Raw genomic sequence first — 13,769 nt, forward strand, 5'->3', positions numbered from 1 at the left:
TCTTTCTCCGCCGATAGGAGGGGTGGAAATTAGGGTAACCAAACACTGTGTTAACTGTGCAATGAGGACCATTAATTGACAGCCAATTCACAAATTTGAAATCCGATTTAGGTACACCACTCTCAAAACCATGCTGTAGAAACAAAAGATAGTGTAATAACCCAGGACAAAAAGAATAAACTAAAACTGGCTTATGTGAAAATATAACAATGAAAGGAAAGTACACATTGAATTACAATGATATACAAAATCTAATAAAATTAGTAAAAAGGATTGATATGAACATATACAATAAATTCGATAAAAAGAGAATATTTGTTAAAAAAACACAATTTCTTTCGTCATGATGATTTTACAGAATCCAAGGGATCATAGGACATATATTATTCCCACTGCTTTTATATCAGAAAATGTTTTAAAAGGATAAACAGAAATTGAAGTGGGATGAATGCAGTGAAAATCATTGGAAAGATTTTACATACCGCAAGCCGCTAGCAGGATATAGGTGCCCCAAGTCTGGATTCCTATAAAATAGAAGACGTGCTAATACAAAGAGGAAAAAGAAAGCAGGAACTTTTCTGTACACCTTGACAGATTCAAGCAATCGACTCTCCATTTTTAGACACGTGAACACCTACGAACTCTAAAAAGCTTAACAAGCCCTTTTTAAAAAAAAAAACAGCGCATCTCTGTTATTTGAAAGGCAAACACTTTTCGACGCAAGAATCTGGCTGAAAATTGTCCTGATGAAGACACACGTCTAGTGTCGAAACGAGTTGACAGACAGACATCAGCTTCTTTCTTTCAATTCAGGGAATAATATATGTCCTATGATCCCTTGGATTCTGTAAAATCATCATGACCAAAGAAATTGTGTTTTTTTAACAAATATTCTCTTTTTTATCAAATTTATTGTATATGTTCATATCAATCCTTTTTACTAATTTTATTAAATTTTGTATATCATTGTAATTCACTGTGTACTTACCTTTCATTGTTGTATTTTCACATAAGCCAGTTTTAGTTTATGCTTTTTGTCCTGGGTTGTTACCTTTGCTCCAAATTGCTTACCCTGACCCAGGAATTATATCTGAACCAGGGGGTCCTTGTGTCTTCCAATAATGAAACAAAAGATAATGACAGGAAGACCCAATCTCCTAAAGAAGTTAAGTCAAGTTAGGATAATGCAGCCCAAAAGCTCTTCAACAGCAACGCAAAACAAAAGAAGTAACACCTGATATTGTCAGAGCTTGATGATTCTCCCCACAACACATTGCCATAAGTAAACTGGACAGTTTGAATGGAAGAACCAATAGGACTCAATAGTAGACTCTGACAGATATTTGAATAATTTGCTTATTGTATTAAAGATTCAAAGTTCATTGCCACAAGTAATTTCTTGAGAAGTTCAGTTGAGAATATCACAGCTTGCATAACAATGCCAAACATTTAAGCAGGCTTTCTCTGATGATTATAATCAGAATCAACTACAGAGTTATAGCCTCCTACCACCATTAATGCAGAAGGATAATTAGTTGTCTAAAAGCTCAAGTCCGACAAAGATGGGTAAAGGGTTCAAAATTAAAGTCCATTAAGGGCGAGTCCATAGGAATGAATAGAAGAATGAAAACATGGAATTGTTCTGCAAATAAGGTTCAGTCCTCAGCTATCGACTGTTGCATCAACAAAGCAGTCCAAAAGTAAAAGATAGTTAAAAAATTAATCGGCGTAGCATACTCTCTCACAGGGAAAAGAAAAAGTATGATGGTGCCCCTCCTTTGGAGTTTCTTCGTTTATAACATTTTTAATATGGTCCCAGTGAGGTGGCATCTCACCACCATTGAAAGACCATTGTATGGTTGGAATCAGGTAATGACACCTTAGATACTTGAAACATTGAGAAGCTTTCCCATGGTAGTCATTAGAAAGAAGAGCTCCGAAAGGCCACATAGGCCTAACATTGGTGTAACAGAAATACAAAACTGCTATCTAAAGTAACAGCTGCAATCCTGTTCCCACAGAAATATTTAACTGTGAACATTGAAGAAACATTCAGGAATGTCAGGGTGTTCTTATCAGTTAGAATACAACCCATACTCATGATGCAAGTTGCTCTACCAGCATCCTATCTCTTTTTACTGACTTCTTTTGTTCTCCTCTTTAGTTACCATACAATTCGGTACCAGTTTTTGTGTTAATCTTTTCAGTTTGACTCTGGTTCAGTGACATGCAACACAACATTTGGCATACACCCCGGACTCCTTTACACTTGCTAATTTTGAAGTTTTATTTTACATTTTACCACATTCTCAGAATGGACTGAATTGGGTTGTCACTATGATACTCCTAGCCTTTCACATTGTTTTAGATGCTATAGAGTAGTCTGTTTTAGATTCTATCCATCATTTCTCCTTCTCATAATGTTACTTTTTTCTTGTTTTTTTGTGATCAACCTGACAAATTGCTAGGCTGGGAAAAGGAACGCTTCACTATTGGAGCATAGTCAAGACTGATTTGCATTTGGCTGGTTCCAAACTGAGGTGGAGCGGTGTGCAACAGAATAATTGACTGAGATGTAGCCCAGAGTATTTAATTACCAGTGGCTGACATTAATTCAAGCACTCTATCTGTCCACTGACCTTTCTAGTGGACTGCTCCCTTCAATGTACAGCTCTGTCTGGTAGCTGCTGTTTACCCTGACCCTCTGGTCAGGAGTTCGAGGCCCTCCTCCACTTGCAGGCTCCAGCCTGTGCCTCATCCCTGGTGGTCTAGTGGTAGAGCGTAACTGCTTTGTTGCTGGACTGCCCTTCTGTCTTTCTTTTCTTCATATTTTCAGCTTTTCTGCTCTTTTTGCCTTTCCGCTACTGCTGCCTTTTTTATGCTTGTAACCTTTTCTGCTTTTGCCTTTTTTCTTTGTCCCTTGTGCACTTTTCCTCGTGCATTGCGGCCCTTGCCGCTGCAATCCCCCACTGCCCCTCCCCCCTCCATTGACCTTTTCCCGCTCCTCGCATTTCCTGCCCTGCAGCTGTCCAGCCCGCACACTCTACTTAATGGCGACCCTCCACCAAAACTACGCAAGCAACCTTCTTGCCCTCAACACAGGATGCCAAACTGCCTGCCACCTAGCCTACCGAAGGAATCCCAAGGACCCTTCTCCTGCCGGAACTGCAGCTACACTCTCATCCACCCCAACAGGCCAGCTCCTCTCGACCCCCAACCGACCAACAGTGCCCCCGAATGGCTCAACTGCATCTTCCTCAACACGCGCTCCCTCCACAAATAAGCCACAGAAATCTGAGACCTCCTCAACGCCCCCTCTCCTGACATCACCTTTTTCACAGAAACCTGGACCAACCACAGCTCTGGTCCAGACATTGCCTCCGCCTTCCCTGACGGCTACAAAATCACCCACAAGGACCACACTGACCGACCAGGAAGAGGCATTGCCATCATCCACAAGAACACTCATCCGCCTGACCACTCACTCAAATGACCCAACGACAACCATGGAACACCTCCATTTCCAGATCCAGACCAACCCCAACACCACCATCCACGGCACCCTCATCTACAGGCGTCCCGGCCCCCGCCCACCCTTCACTAAGGCCATTGTAGACCACTTCGCCCGCCAGGCTCCCACATTCACCGATTACATCCTACTCTGCCTCCTCAATTCCCACCTAGACAACTCCAGTGATCAAAACACTAAGGGCCAGATGTACAACGCGTATTAGACCGGCTTGCGCATGCTAAAAAGCATGGGCTCATGTGTTAACAGTATTTTATGACTGTTTTGCGACTCGCTGTTTGGAATGGGCGTTCCCTTTCTAATAGCGACAGCAAAGCTATGTACCAATGTTTTGCGACCGCGATTGCGGTCGCAAAACACTCGCAAATTACCACCTACTTCAAGTAGGTGGTAATGCATTCGCAATTGGGAAGGGGTCCCCAGGAGACCCCTTCCCCTTTGCAAATGCATGCAATATTATTTTTTAAGGGCAGGCAGTGGTCCAGGGTCCACTGCCTGCCCTTAAAAAATGAAACAAAAATGTTTCATTTTTTAAAATACATCCTGTTTTTCCTTAAGGAAAGCAGGCTGCATTTAAAAAAACAAAAAGCAGCTTCATTTAAAAGCAGTCCCAGACATGGTGGTCTACTGAGCCCAGGCCACCATCCCTGGGAGGGCCTGTCATTCCCAATGGGCTCTCAAATTGCGAGTGGCTCATTAATATTCATGAGCCTCGCAATTTGCGACCCCATTGGGAATCGCTAACAGTGTTAAACACACTGTTGTACATGCTAAATAGCGCCACGCAAATTGTGACTAACAAAGGCAACGCAATATGTGAAGCGCTATTTGGCAGGTCGTACATCTGGCTCTACATCTCTTCTGAAGAACCTCCCCGACTGAAGCAGATAGCCAAAGCTCTTACCCATGCAGCCGGACACACGCTCCACCCCAACTTCCCCGCCTCATGGCTGCATCACCTTCAGCCACACCACCAAACCCCTCTGGACTGGCCATCACTGCGTGCTCTTTGCCTTCACCACTCCCACTGTACACCACCACCCTTACCATCCCCACTTTCGTAGCTGGAACAAGGCCACTGAACAACATCTCATTGTCTTCCTCGGCACTACCTCACTGCTGACATCAACAGACGGCAACACCTCAGCACGCAACCTCCACCAAGAAGGCACCAGGCAAGCAACACACCAAAAAAGCCAGCTGGTTCACACCCGCCCTCTATGAGTCCTGACGCACCTGCAGATGACTTGAGAAGAGATAATGGAACAAAAAAATCAGAAACCCACCCAACCTTCAAAACCACCAGCAACGCACACTACCTCTTCCTCAAAACCACAAAGAAACCAGTCCTCCAAGACAGAATCAATGCCAATGCACACAACAGCAAAGAACTCTTCGCCATCATCAAGGAGTTCACCAGGTCCAACAGCAAGACCACAGATGTCCCACCCTTCCAAAATCTGTGCAACAAACTCTGCACCTTCTTCCACCACAAGATAAGGCTTATCTACGACAGCTTTGACACCCAAGACCCAGCCACAATGCCTGTCGCCGCCACATGTAACCATGCTGCACCCCAACAGATCCTGCTCAACTTGACTCCGCTCACCACAGACGACACACTCAAGACCATGAAGAGCATCCACACCGGTGCCCCCTTGAATCCCTGGCCTTATCACATCCTTCATAGAACAGTCACCTCCATTGCCCCAGAGCTTTGCTGCATCATCAGGTTCTCCATCGAAACTGCCACCTTCCCCGTCAACTGGAAACACGCATAGATCAATCCTCTGCTGAAGAAGCCATCCGCTGACCCAACAGACCTCAAGAACTTCAGATGCCACCAATGAAATCCACTCCCTCCTTGACCATGGCAAAACTGCAGCCCTCATCCTACTGGACCTCTCCGCCGCCTCCGTCTCCCACCGCACCCTAATTGTGAGACTCCACGTCGCCGGCATCAGAAACAAGGTCCCTGGACTGGATCCCCTCCTTCCTTACCAGCCGAACATAGCGAATGAGACTACCTCTGTTCCTCTCAGGAACCTACAGAGATCAGCTGCGGAGTGCCCCAGGGACCTTCCCTGAGCCCCACCCTCTTCAACGTCTACATGGCCTTCCTCAGGGCCATCATCAGAAACCACAGACTCAACATTGTCTCCTACGCTAATGAAAGCCGATCCTCCCCCTCACCAACGAACCCACAGCCACAAGAATTGGCTTTCACAGCGGATTGAAGGCCGTTGCCACCTGGATGAAAAACAGTTGCCTCAAGCTCATCTCAAACAAGACCGAAATACTCATCCTGGCACATGCCCCCTCAGCCTGGGATGACTCCTGGTGGCCATCTGCACTGGGAACCCCTCCCACCCCCACGGACCACTCATGTAACCTCAGCATCATACTGGAATCTTCGCTCACAATGAACTGTCGGATCAACAATGTATCACCATCTTGCTTCCACAAGCTACGCCAGCTTCAAAAGACATTTAGATGGATCCACACAGAAAGACGGTCACAGCACACTCGACTACAGCAACACACTCTACGCCAGCATCACCCAGAAACAGCTCGGGAAACTACAGAATGCTCAAAACACTGCAGCCAGATTGGTCCTCGACATCCCCCGCCACTGCCAAATCATAGAACACCTTTGATGGATCCTCTGGCTCCCAGTCAATAGGAGAATACCTTCAAGCTCCTCCCATATGCCTATAAAGCTCTCCATGATGTAGGACCAGCATATCTGAACCAATGCCTCTCCTTCCACGTACCCGCCAGACAACTTCCCTCCTCCCAACTTGCCCTGGCCAGTGACCCACAGATTCACAAGACCATAACTGGAGGAAAATCCTTTTCCTACTTTGCTGCCAAGACCTGGAACACCCTGCCTCTCCAACTCAGGCAATCCCTGTTGCTGACACAGTTCAGGAAGGATCTCAAGACCTGGCTCTTTGACTGAACCTCCATACCCAGATGGATCAGCAGCCCCCCCCCCATTCCCACCACCTCAGCACCTTGAGACCCTCACTGGTATAGTATATCCTGATTGATTGATAGACTGCTTTGTATTCAACTTTTGGCCAGCAACAACTCCAGTAGTGCAAAGTTATTCTGGATTGCAGGATGTTTTGTACTGGATAATATGTTTAATAAGCATAGCTCTACTGACATATCAATATTAAACCTGTTACCGATTTTATTTTGATTGTAGATTTCCTCCAGTAGTTAATCAGTTTCACATGCCCAAGTCATTAGGAAGAATGTGGCTTCCGGTGGGCCTGTCAGGATGAATTCTATGTACTTCCGGGGTAGATGTAGGTTAGGAGCAACAAGTTGAAATTAGTCAGTTTAAATATATGATTACCAGAAATCTCTTGCAGTCAGGTGCACGTTTTGCCCACTTAACTCAGACAAAACGGAAGTACTCATCCTAGGATCATCCCCCCTCTGCCTGGGACGACTCATGGTGGCCTTCAGATCTTGGCTCAGCACCCATACCCACAGACCACGCACGTAACCTTGGCTTCATCCTAGACTCCTCACTCTCGATGACCAAACAAGTCAACGCCGTCTCATCTTCATGCTTCAACATCCTACGCATGCTCAAAAAAATCTTCCGCTGGATCCCCACCGAAACAAGAAAGACAGTCACCCACGCACTGGTCACCAGCCGATTGGAATATGGAAATACCCTTTACGCCGGGACCACAGCCAAACTACAGAAAAAACTACAACGCATCCAAAACGCCTCAGCCAGACTCATACTGGACATTCCCCGTCATGCCCACATTTCTGGTCACCTGAAGGATCTCCACTGGCTCCCCGTCAACAAGAGAATAACGTTCCGTCTCCTTACCCACGCACACAAGGCCCTCTATGACCTGGGACACGAATGCCTCAACACAAGACTGTCCTTCTACACACCCACCCGCCAACTACAATCATCCAATCAAGCCCTCGCTGCAATTCCGCGTCCACAGATCCACCATGGGAGGAAGATCCTTCTCCTACTTAGCGGCCAAAACCTGGAACTCTCTCCCCACTCACCTCCGACTTACACAGAACCACCTCTCCTTCAGAAAGCAACTAAAAACCTGGCTATTCGATAAGTAATGCACCCACCCTCCCTAAAGCGCCTTGAGACCCTCTGGGTGAGTAGTGCGCTATACAAATTCCTGAACTTGAACTTGAACAGTCTCTAGCTGTAAAAATTGCCTGTAAATCACCCTCCCATAACTGTTGCGTGGTTTCTCAGGGCATTCTTGCTATCTTTTTTCAGGGCCTTGTAGAGAAGTAAAGGCAGCCCGCGGCTCCCATTATCAGGGTTTCCAGTGTAGCATTGTGGCAGGGAAAGCCAGACCTGAATCCTGGGTTAGCCATTCCAGATTTCTCAGGGTGTCCAGGTCAGCATCGCATATTGAAAGAACTGTCCGGGGGCACACTCCCAAGGCCTCCACATACGAGATGAATGCATCCCCTGGGTACAATGACGCCTGAGCACGACATCCCTCTTCAATCCCTCTTGCTATTGACTTGTCCTTGCTATTTCTTTTTTAATCACCTGTAGCCCCAGTTTTCCATTCTCCTTGAAAAAGGGGGGTGTCCCAGCACACTCTTGACCGCTGCCTCCCATAGTGATGTTGCCCGCTATATTATATGGATGTATCTTTTGGGCACATTTCCACCACTCATGAAGATTACCTGCAGCTATGCCTCGCCTTTTTTTCCAATTATCTAAGTGCTCGCACCATTTAACAACATGCTGCAGCTGTGCCACAATGTAGTGTATAACTCAAAATTACGTGGGCCCAGCCCACCTCTTCATCTATCTATTCTCAAAATATTCCGACCCACCCAGCTGCTCTTACTGGGCCAAGCTTAAGTTATCCAGCTCTTTAAACGTAGATCGTCGAATTGGGCATAATGTGTTTTGCTGCACTTATGGGCACTGAGGCACTCCTATCCACTATAGACTGGGGGAAGTGTTTGAGAATTACATGAATCTCTTTATATAAACCCTGCATCATCCTACCCATATTGTATTCGTTTTGCTTATCAGTGGAATAATTAATTTGCATACCTAGGTATCTGGTGCTCGTTATACATCATTCTATTTTGACATTGTTTTACACAATTTCTCCTTTTTCTTAGGTTATCCAAAGATGAGTAGTGCTTTAAACGCTACAGGGAGACCCATTCTGTACTCGTGCAGCTGGCCAGCGTATGAAGGCGGACTCCCACCAGAGGTACAGAGTCTGCTTGAAAATACATTGTTTAATTAGTGATGGCATGCCCCAGAACTCTTCGAAAACAATTAGAGAGAGAGGGCAAGAGACACTCTCAGTCCCCCAGGTTGAATGTATCAAATAAAAAAGAGTGTCATGCGCAAAAAGATCTGTGTATGAACACTGAGGCAAAGACTGTTAGAAATTCCCTTCTAAGGACACACTGGAAATCTTTTAGGGATTTTTTGGAAGCCCTCACTCACCAACCTGGTTAGTGACATGCTTCATCATCGGGCCCACCAGGAGAAGCGGAGTGCCTCCCTGGTGTGCTACAACGCCAGATTACTGCGGAGCTGGTTTTTGTGACAGTGATGTGAAAAAGTGATTTAAAAATGTCTGAAACTGTACCAAACAAAAAATGTATTCACTGGTCAGTTTAGACATGGTTAAAAGATATATGTGGGAAAACTACCATAAATATAATGGAAGTTTCCACTTATAGTGGGGTCAACATGTTTCTGCCCGTTTAAGTGTATGATTTACTGGGCATTCTTCAGGACAGTGTTGCGTGTACCTCGGCGGTATGGGCGCGCTAAGGCCCACCCTAACCAGAGGACGTGAAAGTTAAAATAATGCTATATATGGCACCTAGCTGCTCCTGCTCCGGACCACGAGGTCCGGAGCAGGAGCAGCTAGGTGCCAAGCGGGTGCTAGGCGTGGCGGGCGGTGTGCCATTGTCGCCTCCACCCCCTCCCGAGACCTATGGGGCGTGGATCTTTTAAAATACAAACTACACAGGTTCCTCACAACTGAGGTAATTCCCACAACTTGTGGTTTGTTTTCTTCCACTTATTTTTACACATATAGCATTATTTTAACTTTCATGTCCTCTGGTTAGGGTGGGCCTTAGCGAGCCCATACATGTTGACCCCACTAAAAGTGGAAACTTCCATCATATTTTATGGTAGTTCTCCCACACATATCTTTTAACCATGTCTAAACTGACCAGTAAATACATTTTTTGTTTGGTACACTTTCAGACATTTTTAAATCACTTTTTCACATCACTGTCACAAAAGCCAGCTCCGCAGTAATCTGGCGTTGTAGCACACCAGGGAGGCACTCGGCTTCTCCTGGTGGGCCCGATGATGAAGCATGTCACCAACCAGGTTGGTGAGTGAGGGCTTCCAAAAAATCCCTAAAAGATTTCCAGTGTGTCCTTAGAAGGGAATTTTTAACAGTCTTTGCCTCAGTGTTCATACACAGATCTTTTTGCGCATGACACTCTCTTTTTTGTTTGATACATATGTCCCAGAACTCTCCCCCGTCTCTGCACTAGATGACAATCAGTGATGCCTTCTTATGGTTGCTGCCACTCTGCCTTCTTTGCATGCACACCCATCGGAGACGCTTGTTGCTCAAAGATTAAACTACAAATGTTTTGCTTTGTTTTCTTCGAGTTCTGGATTCTACAGGGTACCGTATAGAAACGAAAGCAAACTAATCTTCCAAATCTGAGATCAAAAGCAATCCCAGCCTGTAACTGGGATAATTAGAAAGGAGAGGGCTACGGAATGCACAAAGTACATGTCTGTGTAGGTGGGTACACATGTCAATGCAATAGTTTATGGACAAATGCCATAAACGGACACGTTTTCAGACTGTAAGCCATAGGATTGAGTCAAAGCAGGCTCCCTCTTCAAGTTGGAGTTATTCAATGTCCATAGAACCTTTTGATAGTGGCAAAAAGTACCATGGGGCACATTTACTAGGGGATTGCACCTCCAGAACAGCACTTTTTTTCCATGTTCCGCTTTGTAAATATGGCACCCTTTCACACAGTGTTCTGCATGAAAGGGGCATGCAATGGGTGCTGCTGTGGGCGTTCCACTGCAACACCCATTGCTTTTTGATGCTTCCCCAGATTCATAAGGATGTATAAATCTGAGGCAGTGCTAAAAACTAAAGCCTCGCAAAAGCAGGCATTAGATTGATGCAATGAGGAGAAATGCTTTTATTTCTTATCGTTTTCGCTTTTTATATGTGTGCTGCATTTTTCAACACACATAGAAAGAGCAAATCACCATTAATGATGGTTTATGTGCAGGAAGGGACACCTTCCTGCACATAAACAATCATTTCTTGCAACACAGACCCCCTTGGCACTAAGTAGCTATTTTTAGCCCTTGCGCAAGGAAAAACACAGGGGTGCACCATATTCTTGTGAATACGGCACATCCCTGCGTTTTTTTAAATGACTCAGTGTGGTGCTGCAAATTTTCTGCAGCAGCAGCAAATGTGCCATTTTCTTGGGAATATATCCCCGTATCTGTACCTTTCCTAAGTATGCCTGTCTGCTAGGAGAAAACAAGAGCTGCCTTTGCACCCCTGGGAACCCATTTTCTTACAGGCAACCACATTTGATGGGTCCCTGAACCCTCAAGTGAGTACAACATTACGTTACCTGACACTAGTTGTCAAGTTTGTCTTTCACTTAACAAGTTTGAATTATTATACGCCAGCAGGTACCATTGGACCTTCCCCAGCCACATCAATGGACTCTCACCTGCCATGTGTCCCATATATAAACAAGTACTGAACAGAACACTGCATTACATATGAGTTTGAAACGCCATCGGCATCCCAGGACACAAATACAATTAGGAATAGATTAAGTGCCTCTATTGGTGTGTAACTGTGTACAATAAGAAAAAACATACTGGGAAGTTTTTTATCTTGTGTATATATAGTCAACTATTGTATGTTTCTATGTGTTTCTCACAATGGAACACTGCACATTTAAAAAAAAAACAAATTATTGGCATTTTACATAAACATGTTTTCAATGTTGCTTACATGTATTTGTCATTTTTCGAACCAACATTTGTGTCCCACATTTTCCTGCATTTCCAAATGTTACTAATTTATATTCAACTTGCATGCTACAGGGCGCAATCAGGCCCACTGGTAACTCACAGAGTTCAACGATGCATTTGGGATATCAAAACACATTGCAAAAAGACAAGAGACAATTTTACAGCATCTGTCAAAAAGCAAGTCCGAAGGCCATGCACACTACGGTCTTCCAGTCGCAGTTTGTCCCTGCCGCCTAGGAGCCTCCCTTAACGACTAAAGGAGCAAGTTAGGCAATTGTGCAACCTGCTGCCATGTTGCGGTGTGTGACCCCAAATATAAGGTTATGAACCTTCCAACGAAATTTGCAAAGTATCTATGACAACATTTGTGCAGTATTATGCATAACAGGCCTTATTTGTCACTCAAACCAACTCAGAACTGTCAAACTTCTGTTTCAAGGGTAGTGTGCTCTAAATCTACGACTCTACCTGTGGGAGTCCACTAGGAAAGGTGCCACTGGTAGGGGGCTCCTCAGCACCTACCCCAATATCGCAATGCGGTAGATAGCAGTAGCCCAGGCTGCGGAATTTTCAGTATAGGCCAGTAAGGCCCCCTGATTCTGTTCCAGACCAGTTGAACCAAGCTCACTTGATTAGCTCCATCCAGCCACCGCGTAATCCTTTGGAGCTCAGCTGCTGCGAAATGTACCTCAAAGCCAGGGACTCCCAAACCCCCCTCCGGTGGCGGGTGGCGTAGAGCTTCAATTAGAGACCCTATGGTGGCCCCCACTCCAAATTAATTTCCGGAAAGGGGGAATTCAACAGTTTGAACCAAGGAGCTGGTACACCTACCGAAAGACTGATGAAGTTGTATAACATTCACATAAACATCATCATTTTGGAGATTTCACTATGTGTCATGGGGGGACAATTAAAGTGATCTCCAGAAGGGCACACAGGATTTGAGGGATCGCAACGCCACTCCCAGGTTACCTTCCTGCAAGTCTTCAATCTCATGATAGGTTTGGATACCTAAGTACTTGAAGGTAATTGGGGTCAGAGTATTTCAGGTGGGAAACCCACTGGTTTGGGAGTCTTGTGGACTGCTGGAAACACACAGGTCTTCATTAGATTAATTTGAAAACCCCGGTAAGTCTCAAACCCTTCAAGGAGCTATATCATGAAGGCCAAATCAGACTCGCCGTTCGCCATACAGATCAACAGTTCATCAGCAAATTGAGATACCATATACTCACATTCCTCCACAATAATGTCCCTGCCCCTTACCTCCAACCGCAAAATATTCACCAGGATTTCAATTGTAATGGCAAACCGGAAGGGAGACAGAGGACATCCCTGCCTCGTGCCCAGATATATATTATATGGGTATGAAATAGTGTGATCCATTTTGACTCTGGCAGTGGACTTCATATACAATAACCGTATCATTTTAACCCAGCTCAGCCCCCATTCTAAGCATGACTTCCTCGAAAAAGTCCCACCTTATGGTATTGAAGGCTTTCTCCATATCCACTAACATGATCATGGCATGAGAGTTGGTCTGTATGTCGCAGCTGTAAAGAATGCTAATATACTGATTAACATTGAGAGCGGCATTAAGCTCAGGGTAAACCCATTCTTTTCTTTGTGGATCAGCAGCCACATATGTAGTAATAGCTTGGTCGGCAACACCTTACTGAGTATTTTAAAGTCCATGTTGTGCATGGAGAGGGGCTGAAAAGCAGTGGGTGCAACCTCCAGAGCCTTAGGCTTAGGTAGCGGGATGACCAACACGTCTCTAGTAGAGGCCAGAAATGCCCCTAATTAAGTAACTCAGCATACATTGCCACTAATCTTGGAGCTAGCACACCAGCATATGTGGTATTGAATTTCACCTCTAATCCGTATGTCCCAGAGTTTTACTGGTGGTCATGTCTTTGATGCTGCCCGTTATTTCCTGAGCATTGATTGGACCTCCCAGGTCCTCAGCCTCCTCAAAGGGGAGGAATCGGAGTGTCAGATGGTCAAGGAGGGCACTTTGTGCCCATCGGTTGCTACAATGCAACGTAATAATCCATAAATGCTGAGTTAATGTCCTCAGAGGAATAGAGTGTTGTTCTTTCAGGGGAAAGCAGGCGGGTGATGGGGCCGACCCTA

General features: G+C 45.2%; 1 protein-coding gene across 1 annotated transcript in view; it reads left to right on the forward strand.

Moving 5' to 3' along the window:
* LOC147685285 (alpha-N-acetylgalactosaminidase-like) overlaps window positions 1-13,769 on the forward strand; it is a 250,557-nt gene that overhangs the window by 124,104 nt on the left and 112,684 nt on the right. The window contains exon 5 of the mRNA XM_086941199.1: window positions 8,684-8,778. Within this exon, the coding sequence (XP_086797325.1) occupies window positions 8,684-8,778 (95 nt within the window). The remainder of the gene's footprint in view (window positions 1-8,683; window positions 8,779-13,769) is intronic.

This window comes from Lissotriton vulgaris, chromosome 10 (genome assembly GCF_964263255.1).
Source record: "Lissotriton vulgaris chromosome 10, aLisVul1.2, whole genome shotgun sequence".
In the NCBI taxonomy this organism is placed as follows: domain Eukaryota; kingdom Metazoa; phylum Chordata; class Amphibia; order Caudata; family Salamandridae; genus Lissotriton; species Lissotriton vulgaris.